At 37.9% G+C, this 26,836-nt stretch overlaps 1 protein-coding gene across 1 annotated transcript in view; it reads right to left on the bottom strand.

Moving 5' to 3' along the window:
* Trappc3l (trafficking protein particle complex subunit 3L) overlaps positions 1-26,836 on the bottom strand; it is a 43,967-nt gene that overhangs the window by 14,362 nt on the left and 2,769 nt on the right. The window contains exons 2-3 of the mRNA XM_090337679.1: positions 25,168-25,265; positions 21,483-21,582 (exon numbers count right to left, since the gene is read on the bottom strand). Of these exons, the coding sequence (XP_090193805.1) occupies positions 21,483-21,582; positions 25,168-25,265 (198 nt within the window). The remainder of the gene's footprint in view (positions 1-21,482; positions 21,583-25,167; positions 25,266-26,836) is intronic.

Here is a 26,836-nt window from a genome sequence, read left to right as displayed (position 1 = left end):
GCTGTCACCCTGAACCCTAGAGGCTATCTACAATTAAGAAGCTTACTCATAACAGGGATGCCTCATTCAAGAATATCCAAACTGCCTAGTAACAAGCCAGAAGCCTGGGGTACTTTCCTGCAGCTTAGTAAGTAAAAAAGGAGTTCATCCTCTTACTGGGGAACAAGTGGCTCTGGAGTGAGTTGTGTATTCATCCTGACTTTTGCTTCCCATCCATGTAGAAAAGCACTTTACTCAGGAGAGAAATAAGCTTAAGAGACCTTATCTATTCTATGTACTGCCTTGGAGGGAATAGGGGAAGATGAAAGGAGCAAATTGGTATCTGTTATTGGGTGTCCGGAGGGAACAGGTATCCAGCATCAAGGAGACCAGCAGGTCTGAGGAGATTTCAGAGCTGTAGACAATTCGTTGTCTTAGGCTAGGATCCTTAGAAGCAGTGCCTAGCGTAGGAAATTATGTGTGATTTCCTAAAAAGGAATGTGCTCAAGAGAAACCTATTAGCAAAATAGACACAAGAGAATGAGGTTTCAGATGAATATCAGTCTAATCAATCCCATAGAAAATTCTGGGCCATCAGCCTTGGCCTGAACCCAAAGTGAACACTGGGGCTTCTCATGTGGCTTTGAGTTATTTCAGACCAAAAAGAGGGTGAGGCCTAGATGATTCAAGGTGAGGCCCAAAGGTGACCCTCCAGAGAAGGCTACACACACTAAGGGATCAGCACCTTGAAAATAGATAGCAAAAGATGTTCTAGAAGTCCTCCACTAATGTCTGCAATTATGATACTTCCTTAGGTGGATACCTGAAATGTATGGAAGGCATTACAGTCAATCCAAGCCCAGCTGAAGTCAAAGAGCAACAAACATGGGCTCCTTGTCTCAACCTACTGTTACTCTATAATATAACAGGAGAGTGTTCTTTGAAAGAATTTGATACATTCCCAAATAAGGAAGACATCAAAGGACATTAAAATATGTCCCCTAAGTTTACACAAAATCTTAGATGCAACATTTCTGTGAGGTTCCAACTTTCTTTGTGGTCATCTAATGGACTCAGTAGTCTTAGACACAGTCAGCTTATTTACAAACAATGGAAAAGGAGGGGGAGAAAGTAACTGTCAAAGGTTACAAAAACAATAAGGTTTGGGAGACACATCATTAAATATATTATATCTTAAGTAACGTATTATAAAGTCTATATGTATCGAAATACATTTTGAAATATATACTTGGAAATTTTGAAGCCCCACTAGACTTATTAAATTTAACAGGAAAATTATGACATTATTAATTTCATGTATGATACAATACTTTAAAGCCTGGTAATTATTAGCTGGGTTGAAGGATGAATTCTGCTACCCAGTGAACTTATCAGGTAACAGCAACCTCCTATATCTTCTAACATAGCATTTTTCAGATATTTCGGTTATTACTTTGTGTTAGCTTCCAGTCACTATAACAAATACCTCAAATAAATTGAGTCATAGGAAATAAGATTTATCTTGGCTCACAGATTTTAAAAGTTTGAATCCATGATAAATTGGTCCCATTTTTCTGGGTCTGTGGCAAAACAGCATGCCATGGTGAAATCACATGAAAGAACAAGCCACATATCTTATGAACAGGAAGCCTTCCCACCGTGCTCCAATTCTTTCTACCACTATTTTCTAATAGCACCAAACTGGAGACCAAGCCCTTCAAGAACCTTGAATAAACATCTAAAGAAGGGCATCGCTATGTTTCTCTACTTGGAGACTTTGATAATTCTTCATTCTCTAAGGTAAGCTCTTTGATATTCAAATATGTCTCTGTTTTTCTCCTTGTAGAAGGCAGAGGATAGTATATTTTGTGGGTGGTACTTGAATCTGTCATTTTTCATATGCCCAGTCCACTAAGTGAGACCCAGATAAAGATAATGTTGTAACTTTCCATTTAAAACTAAAGATTAGAGATCCTAGAGTTTTGATGTTCGATAAGAGTGGTTGTGTGACACAATTCTAAGAGGAAGACAAGGGGAATGAGAGGAACAGCGGAAGAATGTAAGAAAGGGAGAAGAGGGGAGGAAAGAGAGACACACATATGCATGCACAGTGAAAGGAGAGAGACAAAGAGACAAAGGAAGACAGAAGCTCACAAACGTATCCTTCACTATTCTTTTTGTTATATTTAAGCCCTCAATGAATTGGATGGGCCTCATTCACGTTATGTGAAAGTGAATCTTCCTTATTCAATCCACAAACTCAAATGACAATTGCTTTAGAAACTTTCTTGCAGACATACCCTGAAATGAAGTTTTACCACCTACCTGAGTATCCTATAATCCAATCAAACCAACATTAATCACCCCAGATTAACTATCAAGCATTGTAAATTAAATACATCTGAATAGTTCCAATTGAGAGACAAAGTCCTATTCTCTGTGCTTTGACTGTAAACTTAATAAACCAATTAAAAACATAATACAAGAGCTGGGAGTTTGGCCTAGTGGTAGAGTGCTTGCCTAGCATGCACGAAGACCTGGGTTCGATTCCTCGGTACCACATACATAGAAAAAATGCCAGAAGTGGTGCTATGGCTCAAGTGGTAGAGCTCTAGCCTTGAGAAAACCCAAGGACAAAGCTTAGGCCCTGAGCCTGAGCCTAGGACTGGCAAAAAAAATAAATAAATAACAGAATACAAAAGTGCATTTTTAGTAAGTATTTCAGCTTATCCCATGAAAAAATGCAATGGCCAATAATGTAGCCACCATGTAAGAAGTCCAATTATCTAGAATCCTCCAAGCCAGGAAGATCTCTAAGATACTCAAGTAGAGGAGGAGACAAAGGGATAGGAGCGGGAAAAAAAGAAGAGATAGTGAGAGTGAAATCTTAACAGGTTTCTGTCCACTCATGTGGCAGACAAAGGAGTGAAGAGGTCATTTTGGAAATTCAGAACACAATACATGGTGGGTAGAAAAGCAGAGAACCCTACCAACAACTAGAACAAAAGGCTCCAACTCCAAATCCCTTGTCAGATATGAGTGCCAACTCTGCTAATATTGTTGGCTTTGTAGAGCAGTCCCACCATGTGCTGTCCTGTCCTACCTCCTCTCCACTTCACCCCCACCTCTTCTCTGTCTGACCCAAGGAATCGCAAACTAAAATAATTATTTAAGCAACTAAATGGAAGGGCTTAAGTATTATCTAAACTAACAGACAACACAAATACAAAGAATCAAAATTCATAGAAAGAGAAAAATAACAGGTGATTATATAAATAGATTTATACAGAGCTTCAGCTTTGTATAGGCTTTTTGTATAGGAAAAGCATAGGCTTTTCCTTAATGTTCAGTAAATAGCTCTTCAAAACAGTTCCAGAAAAAAAAAACTGGAGAAGCATTTTTAAAAATATTTTTTGTCTGTCTGTCTTGGGCCTTGCACTCAGGGCCTAAGCACTGTCCTTGGGATTTCTCAAGGCTGGAGCTCTATCATCTGAGCCATAGCACCACTTCCGGCTTTTTCTATGTATGCGGTACAGAGGAATCAAAGCCGGTCTTTGTGCATGCTAGTCAAGCACTCTACCACTAGGCCATGCTCCCAGTCCCTTGAAAAGCATTTTAAATAAAATGGGTTGGATTCTATTTAAAGTAGAACATGTCATTGAGAAGAGTAACACATTAAATTACTATTTGCCATTAATACAGGGGACCAACATAGGAGAAGGGGAGGTTATAGAAAAGACCTTGCCTAAGCTGGAAACAAATGGGCCTTCGAGTTTTGCTTCTTGAAGCGTTGCCTTAACACCAGCATCCCAATCACAAGGAAGCTGACTGGAAATGCACAGACCCCGCCCCAGGCCTGCTGCATCAGGTATGCGGTTTGAGAAGACCTTAGCCAATTCCTAACCACTTGGATCGTGATTCACAAATTTAGCACATATTAAAATCATCGGGACATCTTATTAAAATGTAGATTGCTGAATTCCATCTTCAGAGTATCTGACTTCATAGGTTTGGAGTGAAGCAAGAAAGTCTGCCTTTCTAGTGAGTTAAGTGTTGCTGAGGTCCTTGGTCCGGTGACGGAGGAATGGAGGCTCTAAAAATGTTAAGTAGGCAATTTGAGTGAAGGTCTATTAGAATAAATTCAGAACTCGGGACTCTTCTCTAGATACACTGAGTCAAAACATTTCGTTGTTGTTTTGGTTGTATCAACTTGTCTAAGAATTTGGGTACTCTGCCATTTGTGCAAGGATTCTTTTTATGGGGCTGGGGTGGGGTTATGGGGCTTCACCTCTGAGCCTGGGCGCTTTCCCTGAGCTCTTCAGCTCAAGGCTACCGCCCCACACCCCGCCCCCCAACCTCAGCCCCACTTCTGGTTTTCTAGTGATTAATAGGAGATGAGTCTCATGGACTTTAGCCATGAGCCAGGCTGGCTTTGAACCTCAATCCTCAGATCTCAGCCTCCTGAGTAGCTAGGATTACAGGTGTGAGCCACCAGGCAAGGATCCTTTTTATCTATTAGGAACAACTGAAGTTCACCTCACATAAAATTTACAGGTTTATTGTGAACTTCATTTTGTCAGTGTTTTTCTTGTTCTATTGCATTTTCTAAGTGATAGTTGAGTACATGAAAAGCTTTTGTGATATATACATAATAACATATATATATAATTACATATATACAATATTTCCACTGTATCAGCGAGGGCAACTTCCTGGTTTGTTTCATTTCCCTAGATGAATAATGACCATTGATGAAGAAGGCATTTTCATCAGTGAAAAGTTCTTATAAGAATACTTCTTAAACTTAATTTTATATATTTCAGATTCTATCTTTTTATAACTTCACATTTTCCAAACCTGAAGCTATATCATTTTTTAAAAATAGAAATATGGGTTAAAATGGGGATATGAATTAGCTAATTACCTAACCACATTCACTGGATTTTTTCAAGGAATAGAATCAAGTTACTAAAGCAAGAATTCAGGTGGTATTGAATAACTTTTCTTTAAAAAAGTAGCTCAAAAGGTAGTCCTCCTTTGCTATGTCCATAACCCAGAAAATGGTGACTGGCTGCCTTGTAAAAACATTCTATTTCTGGATTTTAACATAAAGGGATATGTTTCTGCAGTAATAATAATCGCTGATGGCTTCAGCAGAACCAGATTATTTCTCCCAGGGGTTTTGTTGGTCACGGGAGGAAACATGAGGGATAATAATCAGAGTTCCACAGAGGTTGTTTGCTTCTTTAACTGCCGGGTGAATATGAGTGGTTTCGCTGACCCTGTCCATGCCTGAAGCAAAGCAGTCAAAAACATAATGCAGTTAGAGATTCATCTTTCATCAGTCTCCATCTATTTTAGAGTGAGTGTATGGAAAGCAACACTTTTAGCCCTTCTTTTCTCTGATGGATAAGCCAGTCTTCTCAGCCACTGGTGAAAGGGCTTTGTTTCAGTTAAAACACTTTGATCTCAGTCATATCTTCTGAGAATTTTTTCCCCCATTTCATTCCAGGGAATTTTATGTATGTATGTATGTATGTATGTATGTATGTATGTATGTATGTATGTATGTATTTTATTTAAAACACTTAATGGAAATCACTTGAGAGGTAACTGTGGCAGAATTCATTTGTAGGTCTGGACTGACAGCCCATTCAGACCATCTCACTTCTGTGGCAATCATTCAAGGGTTCGCGAACCCTTGCTCTGCCAGATACCAGTGGCCCGATCCGGAGGCTGAGATCGGAGGATGGAGATTTGAAGCTAGCCCAGGCAGGAGATTCTTATCTGTGATTGTCTGTGAGATTCTTATCTCCAATGAACCACCAAAAAAAGCCAGAAATGGAGCTCTGGCTCAAGTAGGACAGCACCCAGGTGCTGAGTTCAAAGCACCAGGACAGGGGCCGGGAGTTTGGCTTAGTGGTAGAGTGATTGCCTAGCCTGCACAAAGACTGGGTTCAAGTCCTTGGTACCACATACATAGAAAAAAGCCAGAAATGGTGCTGTGGCTCAAGTGGTAGAGCTCGGGCCTTGAGAAAGCCCAAGGACAGTGCTCAGGCCCTGAGCTCAAGGCCCAGGACTGGCAGAAAAAACAAAAACAAAGCACCAGGACATGCACACACAAAAAGACAGAAAGGAAAGGAAAAGGGAGGAGAGAGGAGAGGAGAGAAGAGGAGAGGAGAGGAGAGGAGAGGAGAGGAGAGGAGAGGAGAGGAGAGACTCTTGCTCTAAATGAACACCTGGGGAGCATTTTAGAAGTGATTTGTTCTTGGAGATTGTGATTTAATTGTTTAAATATAAGCTTGAGTATCTCGATTTTTTAAATACTCTAGGTGACTTTTATAGCAACTAAGATCAATAACTATTGTATTGAGGTATCATTAACAGTAAAAAAAAATACGGACAAGAAAGAAAGAAGGAAGGAAAGAAAGAAAGAAAGAAAGAATATGGACCACCTCTCACTTCTCATATGACCCTATAAATCACACCAGGCAGGGATGGCCCAGAATGTGTTGGGCCTTCCTCAAATGTCTTTGAGTTTTTAGGTTCAAATAGATCTTGATATATGTCTCACAGGTTTGCTTCCTCAAATATTTGCTCCAAAGTTTTCATCTCCTGGTAAGGAATGTCATTATAAATAGTTATACATCAATGAAGTGCTCTGGAAGCTTTTGCTGTTTTCAACCCCTACACTAAGGTTGGTTATGAAGGACTTAAGTCACACCTAAATGTGCCACTCTGATAACACTGGCTTTAAAATTAAAAACATTCAAAAAACACAAGGTGCAAGATTGCCTATGGAGGGCCGGGAGTTTGGCCTAAGGGTTAAAGTGCTTGCCTAGCATGCATGAAGACCCGGGTTCGATTCCTCGGTACCACATACATAGAAAAAAGCCAGAAGTGGTGGTGAGGCTCAAGTGGTAGAGCTCTAGCTGTCCAAGGACAGTGCTCAGGCCCTGAGCTCAAGCCCAGGACTGGCAATTTTTTTTTTAAAATGTAATGCTATGACTATAAAGTTTCTTTTCTTTTTCTTTTCACTCAAAAATGTTACTTCTCAAAAATATTACAAAACAGGAAAGTGACATGACATTCAGCTCACAGAGATGCCAGCCTCCTCTGGAATGTTTTGTTGCGTTGGGCTGTGACTTCTATGGAATTCAATTCTTATTTACCAAGGGCTCCCACTTAAATATATGGTAGAAAGAGGGGGTGGGAGAGTCAATTTAATAGTCTTCTATCATTCATTTTTCAGTTAACCTTTGAAAAATAGGAAGGAAAAACTTTATATTTAGGACTAATCTGACTATCATCCATTGTATTTAGCTGGGGCTGTAAAGGAAGCAGTCATTTTAGACCAGGCTGAGAAAGGGCCTTATATGGTGCTTTGGCCCCTGTCCGGGGTGGGGGTGGGGTTCCTGCCTCAGTGTGCCGAGAGCTGCTCTCTCTGATTAGCCTTGTTTCCACCCTATCTTCCAGAACCTTTGTATTCACAAATGTCTTTTTCACTTGGCTTTGCTCTACCCCTTCTGCTCTGTGAATGGTGAGGAATGGTTAGGTCTCAAATTCTCCTTAGACCCTGCAGTATTTTACTTTTCTACTTCAGTCTTTTGGCTGGGGTGAAAAGCATGTTAATGGCTAAATTCCCAAACAGCTATTCACAAATTATTCTAGTATGAGATAGTGACAAGATATACAAATAGTTTAAGGTTTGTGGATCTTAGTAACCCAGCAATGATTTGGAGCCTCCATTCCCTCCCCTTTCCTCCTGTACTGCACCTCTCCCCTTTTCCTGCTCTTCACTGTTGGAATTTCCTGACAAGTCGTCTTAGTTGGAGTGGATTTGAGCTGAATAGGGGTTACCCTGCATTAGTCACTGCTGCCCCATCCATGTCCTAGAAAGCAGAAGTGACATTGTCATCTAGTGAAGCTGGCAGCCTGGCAGTCACAGTGATGTGATACCAATCTAATGAGGTAAGAACTTTGCTAATGAATCACCTTGTGTGAGAATCAGCAAAATGAGCTCCGCATAACATCAGTAAAAGATTCTAGCTTGGCCAGGTGCTGACAGCCCATGCCTATAATCTTAGCTACTCAGGAAGCTGAGATCTGAGGATCATGGTTTGAAGCCAGCCTGGGAAGAAAGCCTGTGAGACTCTTACCTCTAAGTAATCACTAGAAATCCAGAAGTGGAGCTGTGGTTCAAAGTGCATGCTGGTTTTGAGCAAAATACTCAAGGACAGTGCCAGACCCTGAGTTAAAGCCCCACAACAGACCAAAAAAAATTTTTTTACCATACAGAAGGACAAAGTTTGCAAAGAAATAAATTCTAGATCACACTACACTTTGAGCCCTAAAAGCAAGTTGTATAAAAGAAAAGGAGTGGAGAAACAGAAGCCAATTCTAAAACCCAAAATGAAACCAGTCATCATGATGAAAGATCAAATAAAGGTCAGACATGAACATTTCCCATTTAGCATGCAGCATTATGAAGGCAACACCATTCAAGGTATTGGGCAATTTTATAACTGGTTAATGACATTTAGGCTTAGAAATGTGAAGTATAGAAACTTTAAAAAATGTTCTAGAAATGCTCATTATCTAAAAACTGAAGGAAGACAAATGCAAAAAGAAAGGAGAGTTAAGTTTTGCCTCTGCCAAAAGAAAGAAGAGTTATTTAGAAGCATAGCATTACAAATCTTTGTGGAGGGGTTATACTCCTTGCTCAAGTGGTAGAATGCTTGTGAGGCAGGGACTCTTACACTCAATTAAGCTTGGACACAAAACACTCAATTAAAACCCCAGTTCTGGTAACAAAAGAAGGCTCTTTTTTTTAAGAGAAAGAAAGGAAGAAAGAAAGAAGATAAAGAGGAAGGAAAGGAAGAAGAAAGAAAGAAAGAAAGAAAGAAAGAAAGAAAGAAAGAAAGAAAGAAAAGAAAGGAAAGAAAGAAAGAAAGAAGCAAACTCACAGCCTTGCTCCCTGGTTGGAGTGGTCTGGTTCATGTTCCTTTTCTCTGGACAGCTTTCCAATCACATACACAATCAGGTCATCTCTGGCAACATTCTTTGATAAAAACACAATGCCAAGAGAAAGGCCTGAACTTAGAGGGGAAAAATAGTTACGAAAGAGAAATCCCTATAGAATTAGATAAACCCAGCAAACTTTTATTACTGGTTCTTTTATAAGCTCAAAAAGAAATCTATCATTTTCTAGTGTAGAACAACCTCATTTTTCCAGGGAGGATTTGTTTACCCCTTTTCTCTCAAAGCATCCCTTTGGGCTCACAGTTCTGAGAGATGTCTGCCCTTCTCATTAATGGTTTAAAATACTTGCTTTTCACTGACAGTATTGTTTCACTTGGATGATTTCCTAAGGGGAACTCTTTTTTTTAAGATTTTCTTACTTGATTATTATCTGTGAAATGCACAACAGTTTGCTTTATCCAATACATTACAGAAAGCACTCTAAATGAAGTTTGTTCTAGTCTAATAGTTCCCCCACATTCTAGTCTCTGGGAACATGGAAAACAATGACCTGTTTCAGTAAGATGAAGAAGGGGGAACAGAGGGTTCCTAGGTGAAGTTGATTTGATTTGACTGATGTAAATTTGTATTGTTACTAGGAACAGAGATTCACCAGTGCCTTTGCTCTGTTGATGGAAATTTCAGAATGTTCTCATATGCCACCTCTCCTCCCTGGAGATGTTATGATGTCATTGTATGGTTCTCATTATTCTGCCAATCTAGCCACAATGAATATGTTCCAGTGGGCATTTGAGAGCTCAATAGTCATTCTATAGTTTGTCTAGGGTTATGCTATCGCTTAGCATGGAAATTTTATAAAACTGGGGCTAGTTATTGACTGGACAAGTGAGAGACTCTTCAGAGCTTTGAACATGAGATATACAGAGAAAAATCAGTTTGGATGGTTTGGTTGGGCAAAAATCAAACTATTCTCAGCAAAACTAGAAAGCAGAAACTATGAAGCAGGAAAACCTGTGTAGCACTGTGTAGACATTGGGCTGAATAGAAAGAATAAGAAGAATTAGAATAAAATAAGTAGAGATATACACATCACCAAGATGGTAGGAGTCTGAAAAGGAAACCACAAAAAACTGCTGTCAAATGATAATGAACAATGTAATTTTATGTTTCCATTAGAAAGGATAATATTGTACCATTCATAAGGAAAGGGAAAGACCTGCAAAATATTATATTAAGCGAGGTAAGCCAGACCCAAAGAAACATAGGTTACATTGTTTCCCTTATTTGTGGTAACTACAATGTGCCTACAAATCTACAAGTAAACATACTGGATCTTAAAAGACAAAAAATATACGGTTTAATGTGATGAATTTTATAGAGGAATCTAGACATTTACACAGTGGGTCCAAAGGAGGACCTTCTTAGGAGAGGATCACGAAGGCTTAATAGTTATGGGCATGATCACATAAAATGATGTTTAGCAAAATGAACTCCAAGAAATAGAAGCAAGAGGATTTATGTTATTTTGCTTCTTTCGTTTTCTCCTTTGTCACTATTTTAAGTTTCTGTACCTTTTGTACTGTATGTTAGTTTACCTGTTTAGGGGAGAGGAAAGAGGAGCAGACAGATGGTGGGACAAAGGATGAACAAATGCAGCAGTGCTATTTACTAGACACTGTGGTGAAAATGAACCATACAATATGTGGAAGGGGGACAGAAGGGAAAAGCTAAGAGGAAAAGAGGGAAGGGGTAACACTGCGTAAAAAGAAATGTACTCATTACCTGACTTATGTAACTGTAACCCATCTGTATATTACCTTTAAAATAACCATTTTAAGGAGTATGGTATAAAATTTGAAATTAAAAAGAAAAAGACAGAGTGTTCTTCAATGAGTCTTGACTATTCTATCCCAGAATAAGACCCTATGATTTAAAATACCTAAATGTTGACAAGAATTGAATACAATCTAATGCAATTTGCCTCCATGATGAATTCTACTCCTAATTATATGAAATATAATACATGATTTGATTGCCTATTTAGTGTTTGTGTTTTGTAACCACAACTAACCTTAGAGTAGAAGAAAGAAAGAAAAAATGTTCAAGGTAACTTCACCATCTATTATTTAATAACAATCAGCTATCTTTCTGCCTATGTTCTATTGAAGTTCAAATTTCCTTGTTGATGATTTGCTGTTATAAACTGATGATTTGCTGTTGGAACTCTGAATTAAATGTTAGTAAGATGTGCAACTGGACACAGTAAGGTTCTTTCTGCTTGTAGCAGAAGTTACAATTCAAGTCCAATTTAGAGGCAAGTGTAGGCCACTGTCCTCTTCTGAACAGAATAGAAGAAGAAATAGTGTATAGCTACAGGATGATACCTTGTTATCTTTTCAATGTATTCTAAGTTCACTTCCATAACAATGAATGTCTACATGTCTAACATTCTACGCCAAACCCTAGCAGTGCTGGACATTTTCACTCACTTTGAAAAGTTTACAAAATGTAATCGAGAGAGAAAATTGTCCAGAAACAAGCCATGCCCTCACTGGATAAACTATCAAATTCAACAAAGTTTGTGTGTGTTATCATTATTTAGGGAAAATGTATTATTTGCACTCTTTTTCTTATTGGGTCTTTCTATGTTTCCTAGACTGGCCTTGAGTTCCTGGGGTGATCATACTTTATCCTCCTGAGTATTTTTGGTGGATACCACTCTGTATAGCTCATACTTAGTGAGACATCTTTGGTGAAATGGAAATATATATATATATATATATATATATATATATGAATGATGCTAGTCAAGAGAAAATTCTTGGAAGGTCAGGCACAAAGCATGATTGATTTAGATTTCACAGATGGATTAGAACATTAAAATGTAGACTCATGTTGCTGTTTTCTATGTAAGTAAGGTTATTCATGAGCTTTCTTTCCTCTCTGAGGTTGGTCTGTCAATTTTTGTTAGTTACCTCCACACTGCAACTCTCACCTCATGCAAGGCAAATTTTCACCTTGGTCCCAGTAAAAATCTGTAGATATTTCAGAAAGTAAACATGGTTGGTTTAAAATCTATGAAAGCCTTAGTGTGGGTTTTAAATCTAGAGTCCAATTGGGTGAACTGCCACTGTGCCTTGCATATCCAAAGGACATCTAGAGAGTAGATAACAATTGGCCAGCATTATTCTAGAGTTCTCTAACTTAGAGCAATTATTAATTATCAAGAGTAGAATTCATCATGAGAGTAACTGGGATGGAAGATTTGGTTGTAAGAGTTAAGAAATACACAGAAATGACAGGCAGTAGCTGGGCGTCATTGGCTCACGCTAATTAGGAGGCTGAGATCTAAGGATTGATGTTTGAAGCCAGCCCAGACAGGAAAGTTCATGAGATTCTTATCTCCAATTAACCACCAGAAAACTGGAAGTAGTGCTGTGGCTCAGAGTGGTAGAGCCACTAGCCTTGAGCGAAAAAGCTCAGGGATAGCATTCAGAGTTTTGTCTTCAGGAAATTGACACTGCCCTGCCCTTCCTTCCTTCCTTCCTTCCTTCCTTCCTTCCTTCCTTCCTTCCTTCCTTCCTTCCTTCTTTCCTTCCTCCCTCCCTCCCTCCTTTCCCTCCTTCCTTCCTTCCTTCACTTTCTCTACCATCTAGCTATCCTTGTAGCAAAGGCAAAAATAGTTCCATTAAAACAAGCGAGAATGGATCAACACAAGACCATACACCTTCTGTGCTGGTGTTTCCCTATTTTGCTGGAGATGACAGGTGTACACTATTGCTCCCAGCCACTGTGTTTCCCAAAGGTGTGGGAATAGCAGGTGTGACCCCCCAATACTTAACTATGGGTTTAGATGGAGTCTTACAAACTTCTTTTGTTCCAGGATTGGTTTCAGACCATGATCCTCCAGTCTCTTACTTCCCAAGTTGCTAGTATTCCAGCTTGAGCCATCATGTCTGACTCAATTCTATCTTAAATGGAACTGGCTCTTAGCCAGTAAGGGTAAAATCCTCAGTTATTTAGATTTCTCTCCGGATTTGCTGATATCCTTTGCCCTAGACTTTATGCATTTATTGCTTTCCCTATTTAAAATTCTCCTCTTGCTTTAGAAATTCTAATTTTTATTCCTCCTATAAACTTTTCCTTTCAACTATTTCATTGATCTTATATCACTCATGAAAAAAATCATTGCTCCTATTATTTAATGCAGGTGAAATTTCGATTTATACACTATAAAAAGAAATGATCTCATTCTTGCTTTTCAGAATTCTCAACAAGTACAGTATATTGGATTCCAAAATTTGAATCTAAAGATCAGCGTGACAGGTTCTTATCAGTCTTTTCATACTGTATATTTTTGTCTATTTAAACCTTCTACTAAGTAATAGTACCAGTGATGGGAAGGGTAAACTGACAGGTGATGAATTCCTCTGCTGTACCTTGGAGAAGCCATCAGATTGACACCCAACTGGCCATAAAAGCTGTGCTAACTCTGATGAAGGGAAATTGTGCAAGACTAGGGGGTTGTGAATACTGTCTGATACTAGAAAATATAGATGCTCTGAGAGCGCCTTTGGAAACTACTCCCATCCCAAGAAGCTGTGAAGGGTATAGTTAATAATTCAGTGTCCACATTTTAGCTAAGAAAAACAATATCTCATTTGGCAAATATGGAAACCAAGGATCCACAAAATAGAACAACTCACACTTAAGAGCTGCGCACTGTGGATCTGTGGCTGAGTAGAATGTAGACTCTTCTCTTTAATCTCTACTTGACAGGACATACTTAGGCCAGCGCTCATCTCCTGACAAAGATTAGAGTTCCTTGTGTGTAGATTACATTTGGGGTGCTAGCAATCAAATCCACAACTCTGTACATGCTAGAGAAACCCTGTGTCACTGAGCTATATCCCCAGCCCTGAATTACTTTACTGATATTCCTGGTTAAGTGAAATCTTCCTAAATTATCTTGATTTGCAAGGTCATCTGTCTTTAGTTAATTTCCTCAAGTAATAAAAAACGTTTTATCATAAATGTGTTTGGAGATTCTGAAATACGTGTGTGTGTGTGTGTGTGTGTGTGTGTGTGTGTGTGTGTGTTGCTCTTGGAGCCTGAACTCTGGGCCTGGGCACTGTCCCTGAGCTCTTCATCTCAAAGCTACCACCCTACCCCTTGAATCACAGCATTACTTCTGGTTTTCTAGTGGTTAATTGGAGATAAGAGTCTCATGGACTTTAGTGCCAGAGCTGGCTTTTAACCACAATCCTCAGATCTCAGCCTCCTGAGAAGGTAGGATTACATGAGCCACCACGCCTGGCTCTGAAATATATTTTTATGCAATAAGGAGCCATTCCTAGTTCTTACAGCAGATGTAAGTACAACTGTGTTTTCTAACTTTCTTTTATAATAAACTAGAAGACCACATGTAGATTTGGAAGTGACATTTACACCTTCTAATATTTCTCATCTGCAACTAAAATCACCTATGATTTTTTTGGCAAAGTGGACATTTTCATTTAGAGCAACTACATACTTTTTTTCCCCTCAGAGGTGGCTCTTGCCTGTAATCCTAGCTACTCAGGAGGCTGAGATCTGAGGGTCAAGGTTCAAAGCCAGCCTGGGCATGAAAGGACCTGAGACTCTTATATCTAATTAACCTCTAGAAAATGGGAAGTGGGGCTTGGCTGAAGGGGTAGGGTGGTAGCCTTGAGTTAAAGAGCTCAGGGACAGTATCCAGGCCTAGTTCAAGCCCTATGACCCACACACAAAAAAAGCAAAAGCACTGGCATAAGTCAGAAGAATTAAAGATCTTAGAGACTGTGGTGTTTCAATTACTACCTCAATAAAATGGGACTATCTTCATAGTTAATAGATGGGAACTATTCTCAACTTTCATGAAGAAAGTCTCTGTTCTCCAATAGTTTCATTATTATATTACAATGGCTGCTTGCAACGTTCAGAAATCACATCTATTCTTCTGCGGGAAGCTGGCTTCAGGTCTATCATGGACACTAAGCTTTGTGGGTGTTCAAATCCCTCTCCAAAATGGCACAGGCAGAAAACTTGCATATAATCCAGTATCTGTGTATGAGTGTGTGTGTGTGTGTGTGTGTGTGTGTGTGTGTGTGTGTGTGTGGTACTGGTGATTGAATTCAGGGTGAGTCTGCCAAGAGCTCTACAACATAAGCCACACCCCCAATACTTTGCTTTTAGTTTTTCAGGTATAACACCTTTACCCCAGTTGGCCTTGAGCTATAAGTCTTCTACTTTGGCCTCCCAAGTAGCTAGAATCACAGGCATGTGTTATCATGCCTAGCCTCTCCTATATACTTGGAATCATCTTTTCATTACCTGGACCACTTAATATTTGAGAACATTGCATAAACATTTGTTATAACATATTGTTTAGAGGCTAACAACAAGGAAGAAGTCTGTACATATTCAGTACAGACAATTTTTTTTTAACCTATGGTTATTTGGATCTACAGATGAAGCACAATGGATAAAGAGGACCAACTATCCTATCTTAATGTTTGCAGGTTCACTTGGATGTAATTACAAAAAGCAAACTGATATATAACAAAAAATAACATTTTAGAGAGCTGGATCCATTATAATACCACAGGAAGTTCAATTTCAACAGTACCCATCAGCTCACTCTATAAAGTTTAGGACAGACTGGCCTGGGTCATGAAACTCCTTTTCACACCACTAGAGGGCAAAATGTGAGGTCTTAGTGCGTGCTGAATTTGTCGGATTCTTACTGCTGGAGTGACCTCTTTGGAAAGGGCAAATAAGGAAAATAAGAAAGCAGAGTATGTTGTTAATACATAAGGCTACACTGTCCACTTTTGTTTTTTCTTTTGGTAGTGGTAGGGTTATGAACTCACTCTTGCTGCAGTACCCACTCAGGTGCCCTGCCATTGAGACAAGCCTCTAGTCCTTCTGGTCCTCCTCTTTAAAGGATGAACAAGTGCAAGGCAGAGGGTAAATTCAGAGCACTCCTTCTTATGGGCTTTTGCTAACTCAGAGGAATTACTTGTCTGCATCTAGTCCATTTTCTTCCTACTCATTCTCTTTCTCTTTGAGATCCTGGCTTCTGCGTGCTCAGTTTGTGAAGAAGGCAGTGGAGTGCTGGCTGCACTGTGTGTGGTCTAGGAGTGTCTAGCCCAGCAAAGCACACCCTCTGCTGCCTTCTTCTTGCCTGCTGTGCTTTGACGGCAGCTTGTGACTAAACTTCCTGTGACTCTGCCCTAGATACTGACTCAGTATGCTTTACCCAGCTTCTCTAAAGGGAGCTTACAAAGATGAATGAGATAATGCTGCCACAGGCCTGATCTTTGGATGAACACTGTTAATTACAAGCATCAGTGGGCGGGTTCATACCTAAAATCTGACCTCCTCATCCAGGTCAAAAGATTTCTGAAATGGGTGACATCATCATCCCCTGGAAGAGAACCTAGCTTTTTACTTCTTCTACTTTTTTTTCCTATGAAGTGAAAAATGAATGAATGAAAATCAAGCCTTTGAAGAAAATGTGCAAAGACCAGAGACAATTGCTCTGCACACGAGACAGGTGAAGGTGATGAAATGTTCACATAATTGTCAAGCAAGCATCTTGTGTGGGCGTGGATCTGAAGCTTTTCATGGTTCACTGAGGACAGCAGAGGCAGAGCAAGAATTTACATCACAATGGCTGTGCAGAACCATTTTGCAAAGCAAATAGTGTGCATGCCTTTTTTTCAGTTTTATATCAAACAGATTAACCTGGTCAAAACTAGGGTATCTTTGGGAAATGCTTTTTTTTCCTTTAAAAACAAAATATCTTTCTTCAACATGGACCATTCTGTAGGGTTTTCTTTTCCTTTTGGTTGAGATAGAAATTTTATTCTCTCTGTACACACTATCTAACATTTCTCACCTTCTTTATCCTTTTCTTCTTTCACCAGGTGTATAGAAAAGGTTCCTCTTCTATTTCTGCCCAGATATATTGCAGAGTTCCTCAAAAAAGGAACTCATGAGGCCCTTAAATGTGTTGAGGGTAGATCCTCAGGTCCCCCAGGTTCCAAACAGCTCTCTCCCCAAAGAACTCGAACAGAAGATGACTTTCATTCCTCCTTTCCCCTTCTCCCCTCTTCCTTTTCATCTTTCTCTCTTATTTTCTCAAAATTAGTTTTTATTAAATGTTACCAATTAGCAAAACTTGGTTCAGGCCCCAAAGATTCGCTTTATTTTATGTTGGCCTAGTTATGTCCACTTTTACATCCACTCGGTTTGCTTTAGCTGGCTGACAGGATATGGAGGATATCCATAAGAAACAAGATGACATGTGAGACCTCCAGTCATCTTAGCTATTCTTGGGAATACCATTTTTGTTGCTGTTGGTGGTGATGGTGGTGGTGGTCCTTGTGGAGCTTGAACTCAGGGCGTAGGTTCTGTCCCTGAGCTCTTTTGCTCAAGGCTAGTTCTCGGTTCCTTTGAGGCCATAGCTCCACTTTTAATTGGAGATAAGCGTTTCATGGAATGTCCTGTATGAGCTGGCTTTGAACCATGATCCTCAGATCTCAGTCTCCTGAGTAAGTAGGATTATAGGCATGAGCCACCAGCCCCCATTTGGGGGGAATATTTGTTAGCATGTGTTTTGAAGATAATACTGTTGATTTTTAATTTTTTTCTTGGCATTTCTTTGAGGCATTATGTAGATCCAGCTGGTCTTATATTCACAATCCTTCTGTCTTAGACTCACAACTTCTGGGATTACAAGTGCGAGCTACCACCCCTAGCTAAAAGTTATTTCTTATACTGATTTTTAAATCTTACTAGAGAAGTATAGGCTTTCCTTTCTTTCTCTGATTTAAATGAGTAAGTAGAAATATCCCTTTCAAGTCCATAGATGTTCTTCAGTTATTTGGACTTTTACATAGTCAAGAATAACAACAACAGAGAATGAAAGAGTATCCACATGGTTGTACTATTCTAACTGGAGCTCAGTTAAACCAAAAGCCAGTGTTCTCTGGACTAAGGACATGTGTAGTATTGAGTGCATTGCAGATGAGCTCTGATGCATGAAAGAGAATAACATCTAGTGATATCTAATATCTAATATATTATATTGATTTTATATATTTTGTATAATTATATTTATATATGAGTATATACAATTGTATTATATATTGATAATATAGTGATTACATATAGAATCAGTAATGAGGTTGTAAATATCTCTACATCCAACTGTCCATTGCTTATTATTCATCTGAATTTTAAAATCTTTCTTTAATTATGTCTTTTTAAACATAAATGAAGCATAAATGAGCAAAGTGGAGCAAACTTGTAATTCCAGTATTAGGGAGGCAAAAGCAGGAGAATCACAACTTCAAGGCCAATCCCGGCTACATACAATAACTGCATCTCAACAGACCAAATTAGTCCATACCAAATCCAAAACAAAAACAAAAAACAAAACACCACAAGTGACCACATTATTAAATGAGAAAAAAGTATCATAATGTATAAACATATCCAGAGGAAGAAATGAAAACTTTCACTAGTTCTACTAACATACTGTTAGAATGGAGTCTCTAATTTGCCCTTGGAATTATTTTCTTTTTCAAATATCAAAGCTGAAGAAGCAACCTTAAATGTATGAGACAAGTTTCATTTTTTATATTGTAGAATTATTTTTTCAAATTATCAGCAGCCAATATTCTACCAAAATAATCTGCCAGCTTGGCTTTTCCTACATGTATTTTATGTTAATATTATATATTCTCATGAAGACATTATAGTAGATTTGGGCAGAGATCATGAGAGTAATTCTCTGGGTTGTCCAATTGTCATCATTACTGAAAGACAAGAGCTTTACTAATCAATAGGCTAAGAAGGTACAACTAAAAACACATCCAACACAGTCATCTATATTTATATATTCAATTACTTTCCACCAAAATGGCTGGTATTCTTGTAGACTTGCTTTAAAGGAAAAGTTATTTCATCTTTTAATCCTTTGCTTCAAGGCCTTGTTTATATTCTGCCTACAGAAATGGAAAGTGACTTTTTAAAAAAAATTTTTATTGTGATTGATAGAAGGGTTACATTATATTCACCAGATAAAAGGTGCATAACTTCACAAACATTGACATGGTCCCCATTTCCCTCCCACTCTCCCCCGCTTATCTTGATTTCCCCTCTTCCCTATCCAATTTCAAATAACCAATTAAGCACATATAAAATATATCAGATATCAAGGTGAAATATTGTAACAATATGAGATAACCAAGGGATGGCAAAAGAGATGAGCGATAACATAGTACATTAAGGACAACAGTCACTCATTATATGGCTTTTGTTTCCTTATCCAGGAGGTCCTTACATTTAGTGTCTTACTATTTGGCCTTATGTCTCTAGATTTTGTTCTATTGTAAATCTCTGCTAGGAGAGCCAAACGTTTCTACTGATTATGACAAATGAGGGAGACTATTGGGCCTATGTTCCTTTGAGTCTGGCTTATTTCACTTAATATGATTTTTTCCTAAGTCAGAAATGGAAAGTGACTTTTGAAAAAAAGCCTGCCTTGCAACTTGGGAGGGGAGAAGGGGAAGGAAAGTGGGAGAAAAACATGGAAAGGGGTAACAATGTTCCAGAATAAATGTATTCACTACCTTATAATTGTAACCCCTCTATAGATAATTCAAGTGATCATTTCAGTAAGTGAAGACACTTTCATTTGGAATGTATTTTTTAGGTCTTTTTTTCTAATTGCATTTTATTGTTGGGGTAACATATAGAGGGGTTGCAGTTACATGCATAGGGTAATGGGTACATTAATTCTTGAACATTGATGCCCTTCCCATGTTTTTGTCCCCCTTTCCCTCTACCCACCCCCTCCCAACCATCTAAATTTTCCCCTTCCCTCTGTATTTCAAATAAACATATATACAATATACTAGATAACAAAGTCAGATAAAGTAACCACATGAGATTAACTGTAAGGGGTAAAAAAAAGAGAGAAATGGCTTCACATAGCACATTAAGAACAACAATCACAGACCTCTTGTTTCCATATCTTAGAGTTTGGATTATATTTTTATGTATAATTTTTTTGAATGTGCTATTGTTTAATTTACTCATATTCATTCTTGGCTATAGCTTTTCTCTTTGGGAATTGAGATAATAGACTTCTAGTCTGCCTATTTCAGAGTGCTACTAAGGATAAAAGACAAGACAGAAAGAACTGTATGAAGAATCACAGAGCACCTATAGTGGTGTTAACAGTTACTCATGCAAAGAGTCAGACTTGTCATGTACACCAATATTAAGGATTAGGAGAGGAAATAAGAATGACACTGACTTTCTAGGTCAGCTGTATGAATGCTGGGGCAGCATACCAGGATTCCCTAAATATTTCCTATGCATGGGTTCTTTCTTGATCTCCTACCAAGTCACATTGCTGAGTTAATAATCACAGACCTGGAGATTGAAAGAATAGCCACTAAAGGTGAATGTCACCGTTTTATTTCTAAGAAAATGGAGGTAGTCTTGGACAAACAACATGTACAAGTTGTCTTGCACATAGCAGGGATGTTTGTTCTTATAGCACATGTATCTATGGGAAACTTGATTTTTCTCTCAGAAAAACTTCACTTTGGGAATAAATAATCATAGCAATAGTCTCTAACACTGCCAAAGACTATATTCTCTACTTACCGGCAAAAGCTACATAAGAAAACTGGTTTGAGCCAAGACCAAAGTAACAAAAGGTCTTCTTGATATGTGGATATTAGACCCACACAGTACCAGAGCGATGACTCAATACTCAGGTACCCAAGGTCATTAATATGAACTTGGAGATATAAATAGAACAACATAGACAAATCTATGATGGAATATATAGTCTATAGACATAGTGATACATAGATTGATATGTATCTATGACATACAAACTCTCTGCTTAATTTTAATTTTGTTCTTAAATTCCATTCTTGAATACTTGTTTCTTAAATTTGACATTTAAAATATGATGTAAAAATCAGTATTGATAAAATCTTTTAATAATAAAAAAGAAAACTGGTTTGGGGTATGAGTAGGGCTGTAAGATTATCTGTTTTACTCTCCTGCCATTTGCCTTTGCAAGGCAGTTGTCTCACTTTGACACATATACTTCATACAGGCATAAACACACACATACACACACACACATTGAGCAGCTGAGAAAATCTATAGATGCATAAGTGCCTGCAAACATTTCTTTTTCAATTTATGATAGCTTTCTCTCTGTGGGAAACTAAAATGCTTCTCAGTCAGAATCCCTTCTATCAGCACCTAGAAATGTATAGAGATGGAACATGTCCAACTAGAACAGAAAACCACCAAACTCAGAAAGAATCAAAGCTTCTTTGACAGAGTTAGGGATGTAGCTCAGCAGTAGAATATTTACATCACATGCATGAGGCCCTGGATCTGAATTCCAGCATCAGAAACAATAAACGAAAACGTACAGACAGAACAAGACATGCATTTACCTGGGCAATTATATCTGCAATTTCTGAATAACTATGGCATCTTCTCACACAGGAACGAGCCAAAAAGTCTTCCACCAGCCGTGTCCCAATGCCATAACCCCTGTAGATGATGGGGAAAAAATAATATAGTCTGCACAAGTGGAAAACAAACTATACCCAATTTTGACAAATCAACTGGCCTTTGTCAGTGGACTTCATAATGTCTCATGGTCATCAGAAAGCAACACACCAGTGCATTTTAACTAGTTTCCTACAGGAAGAGAAGTCTGATTTAGTGTTGAGACTGACCCAAACTTGACAGTACATATCAAACTTTAAGAAGGCTGGCTCCTGCACTGGCCCTAAATACTCATTCATATTTAAGATAGGCTCCTAAGTTTGTGTGTGTGTGTGTGTGTGTGTGTGTGTGTGTGTGTGTGTGGTGTGTGTGTGTGTGTGTGTGTGTGTGTGTGTGTGTGTTTATACAGGTAGGAAGTCAAATTCAGAGAACTCTGTTTTTATTCCACAGAAAACAATTGTAGGCTTGGAGAAATGTTTTTTTAATTATTATCATTATCATTATTATTATTATTATTACCTACTAACTCTACCCAAGCAAGTAGCTCTACTTATAGCTCAAATACAGTTCTAAAAGCCTTTTCCTGAGACAGAATACCACAGTTGAGAATGTAAATTAGATAGACTGAGAAATGATTATATTATTAAATTTCTAAGAGGGTTACAAAAAAGTGTCAGTCAATGTTTTATAAGAGGTACCTGTGCATAGATAAGCAAGACAATTTGGTAAAACACAAAATAAATATATTGAAGACACTAATTATTTTAAATAGGAATGATGTCTTTGGTGACACGCAATTGGGGAGAAATGGATTTGATGTCAGCATGTTTATTAACGCACCAAATCTAGTAAGATACTTTATATTTCTGAGTGGATGGAACAAACAATTTACTTATGTGACTATCAAGAATAAACGATTAATAGTTATAGCCAGAGTACACCAAAAAGATTTTTAAAATAATAGAACACTTTAAAAAGATAGTTGAAGCAGAGTTAAAATTTCTTTCATCTTTTTCTTCCCTTCTTCCTTCCTTCCCTGCATCCTTCCTTTCTTTTCTTCCCTCCTCCCTCCTTTCCTCCCTCCCTCCCTTCTTCCTCCCCTTCCAACCTTCCTTCTTTTCTTCCCTTCCCTCTTTCCTTCCTTGCCTTTCTTGTGATTTTTGAGCTAGGGTATTTTAATGTATCCCAGATTGGCCTTGAAATCACCATATAACCCAGCTGGTCCTTGAACTCACAATCCTATGAACTCAGCCTCCAGGATGCTGGGATGATGAGCCTGAATCACCATGTCTGGCTATTTCCAGTGTTTTCTAATCATCATGATATGTAACCATAGATTCAGCCATCAAGAACAGTGATGAAAGTCAGGGCATTATACTCAGTCAATGCAGACACTGTGTATATCTTGCTTTAGTCAAAGGTTTCTACAAAGCAGATACTAATAGGTCAAATTAAAATTGTAAGATGCTTTCAATGTGAAAACTTTTTCTTAAAACCAGACCTCCCTTCAGTCTTTCAGATTTTATTTATTTATATATTAGATAGGATAGAAAAATAAGATTATATCATTTTTAAACAACATGATCTTATATAGAGGAAAATCTATTTATCTATATGTGTATATATAAAATTAGAACTAGTAAATTAATTCAGCAAGGCCATAGAAGATAATATCAATATATAAAAATCTATTGTATTCACAGTAGCAATATACAATATGAGATACAATCATAAAACAATTCCATTTACTAGAGTACCAAAACAGAGTATTTATGAGGAAATTTTGAGTGAAAAAAGCATTGTTGACAGATATTAATGAATATAAATATTCATACAACATTGTTGAAAGCTATTAATCAAAGTTTATTTTAACTAATACCTTATTTGTATTTATTAACATCTGCATTCAACTAGCCTACCAAATATATTTTCAGTCAAGTAAATGAGCTTCTTCATTTTTTTACAGCTCTTCCACCAAACAAGGCAAATTTAGTAAAAGCCAAATAAACCTAAGTCACTTCTGAATATGAAGTATTAGATGTTTAAGTGTGACCATAGTGTAGAACAGCTTTAGCAGCTGTGCAGTGAGGTAAGTGAATGGGTAAGTAGAAATTGGCTTCTACAGGAATGTACCTGACTAGTCTAGAAGAAACACAAAAATTTAAATTAGAAAAGAAAATAAGCATGTATGCAAAAACCAAAAAGGAATTTTTCAAAATGAATGAAGAGAGTAAGTACATAGAAAGGAAAGAAAAAAAAGTTAAAGACAAAAGACCTTTCAAGTTTTCCCTCCTAATGTGAATCGTTTTCTGTATTCTAATGGAAAACACTGAGAAATCTTTTTTTAATGCATTTTAATTGTTATTATAAAGATGATGTACAGAGAGATCACGGTTACACAAGTCAGGTAAAGAATACATTTCTTTGAACAATGTCACCCCTTTTCTCACTCGCCCTGTTTTTCCCTACCATCCCCACCCACAAACCCACAAGTTGTATAGTTTATTTTCAACATGGTGTCTAGTATCATTGTTCATCCTTTGTCCCACCATTTCTGTATCCCCCTTACCTGCCTGAATACAGCTAATCAGGAGGCTGAGATCTGAGAATCAAGGTTCAAAGCCAGGCCAAACACAAAAAAAACCGAGACTCTTATCTCCAATTAACCTCTAGAAAAAACGAGAAGTGAGGTGTGGCTCAAGGGTAGGGTGGTAGCCTTGAGCTGAAGAGCTCAGGGACAGTGCCAGCACCGAGTTCAAGCCTTATGACTCACAAAAAAAATCAAAAAGAAAAAGCAAAAAGAAAAGAAAAACAACAAGGAAGAAAAATACTTCTTTCCATTTTCTGGAAATTTCAATATGTGAAATATTTTTTAAAGTCTAAAATGCTAGGCTCAGCTTCCCCTTCATCCAGCCTAAGACATCTCCTAACATAGGCTTCAGTCATGTCTCTTTTGCAATTTTTTTTCATAGTCCTTAATTGAGAGTTTAAAAAATGTTGACAGATTTTTTTTGGCAATAAGATGATGATTATATAATTATTTGGAGGAATTTAAGAGACTGAATTTGGGCAGGAAGGAATCTTCACTAATACAAGAATGTGCTTCATTAAAAAAAATAAGGCTATTTAATGTATTTTTCAAGTCAATTACAGTAATGGTAAAAACATACAAACAATACAAACCGAAAATCTCCCTCCAACCTATAATTCTCCATGGTGTGGTTTTGTTCATTGACAGAACCCATTAGCATTTGCATACACTTTCAGAGGTTTTCTATTGTGCAATCAAATTTTTATATTGTAATGAGTTATAGTAAAGGGAAAAACAAGACTGAAGAAAAGGATCACATTTGATGTTCCAGCATATTACTAAGAGGAGAATTCAGTTTTGCCACATCTTCTGTGCATAAGAGGCCAAAACGGAAATGCAACTCAAAGCAAAAGACATTTCACAGTTGAGATGCATGAGGAAATTCTCATGATTTTATACTATCAACCCAAGTCAGGAGAAGAAATTAAATTCATCTTCCACATGTGGTTCACTGAAGCAAGTTGTTAAAGGCAGAAAAAAGTGTATCTTGTGAAGAAACAATGGATATTCCACGAGGACGAGGGACTTTTACTTACATTTTATCTAAGTATGCGTTCACATCTTCATCCTTTTCATAGTCCTTACACAACTGGGCAACCAGAGCTCCATAAGTGAGGACAAAGAGATCCTTGTTCTGGAGAAAGAAAGAAAACAGATGGGTTTCAGTGGTAGGCAAAATCATGACTGCGTATGAGTATCTGCTTATTTTTCAGTTTTCCTACCTTCCTATTATTTCAACAAATTTCACAAGCTGTACTTGCATTTGGTTTCATTGCTGCGGCTGAAATACAAGATTATATATTTTGTATATGTTATATATAGTATATATGTATAATATTTTCTAAATATAGGATTATCTTTCTATGCATTCATTTAAGTTATATAATCTATCATGTATTTTCATAAAGGAAGCTTGTTTTTAATTACTCTTTTCAAATGCAATTTTCAGTTGCTCTGGAATGACCTTTGGTTCATATTCTGTTTTCATCTGGAAGGGGCTAACTGGGTTGCATTTTTCATGAGTCTGCCTTAATACACAATGAGCTCCAGATCTGCCAATGAGTTTTTAGGATAATTCCAAATTCACGAGCAAGTTTGTGGATTTTTTTTCCTTTTTGTTCAAAGAAAAAAGAGGACTTTGTGATTTCTTTACAGATCTGTAAAATTTGTGGGGTTTGTTTTGTTTTGTTTTTCTAGTTCTGGGGCTTGAACTCAGGGCCTGAACATTACCCTTGGGCTTTCTCAAGGATAGAGCTCCACCACTTGAGCCACAGCACCACTTCTGGCTTTTTCTATGTAAGTGGTACTGAGGAATCAAACCCAGGTCTTTGTGCATGCTAGGCAAACACCTTATCACTAGGCCAAACTCCTGGTTCCCAAATTTATTTTATCTTTAGGTAAACTTCAAGTCAACACTAAAACTGAAGTTAGTTTAAGTCTCATTTGGTATAAGTAGGCCAAACACATGGAAAACAGAAAACAAGATCCATCTATTTTGAAAAATCTCTGTCTTTTGCTTCTGCTATTATTATTTAAGAAAGGGAAGGGGCTAGGTATAGTGGCAACTTCTATAATCCCCATACTTGTGAGGGGAAGATAGGAGAGTCATGAGTTCAAGTCCAGCCTGGCATGTATAACAAACCCCTGTGTAAAAATGGTTTTCTCTAAAGCTATTTTTTCCAGTGCTATCACTCAACAGAAAAGAAAATAAAGTTTCAGGAAGATGGAGGAGATTGTTTCAAATAACCGGCAATGCATAGTTAGAGCCAGAATGGCGAGTCAAGGCTCCAGCTTCTACTCTGAGGCAGCACTTCTCACAGAGCATGAAAACGGCGACTGAGGCACGCCTCCTTCCACTGAAATCATCTTATCTCACACAGAAGCTTGCATTTCCACCAAAGGTCTTGTGTGGATTTCAAGTTGCAAATGGTTTCCCTCCCTGTCTCTAAGTCCAAATATCTTGGACTATTTCATTCATAAGAAGCTCTCATAATCTGTGGGGTTTTTTTAAGCATGGGAATGGCATTTCTTGTTTAACAAAGTGGTTTGTATAAATTATTACGCTCTTTTGATGTAAATATTTCTGAAGTTGGTCTAATGCTACCAGTGTTCCCATTCTTGGCATGGATTTATATGATGGTAGCTATTCTTTTTCCATGCAGTACAGTATTTATTTATTGATTTTTGCCAGTCCTGGGATTGAGC

This window comes from Megascapheus bottae, chromosome 8 (genome assembly GCF_031878675.1).
Source record: "Megascapheus bottae isolate mThoBot1 chromosome 8, mThoBot2.hap1, whole genome shotgun sequence".
Taxonomy (NCBI): Eukaryota; Metazoa; Chordata; class Mammalia; order Rodentia; family Geomyidae; genus Megascapheus; species Megascapheus bottae.
Note: the sequence above shows the minus strand (reverse complement) of the source record. Positions and strands in the feature narration are given on the sequence as shown.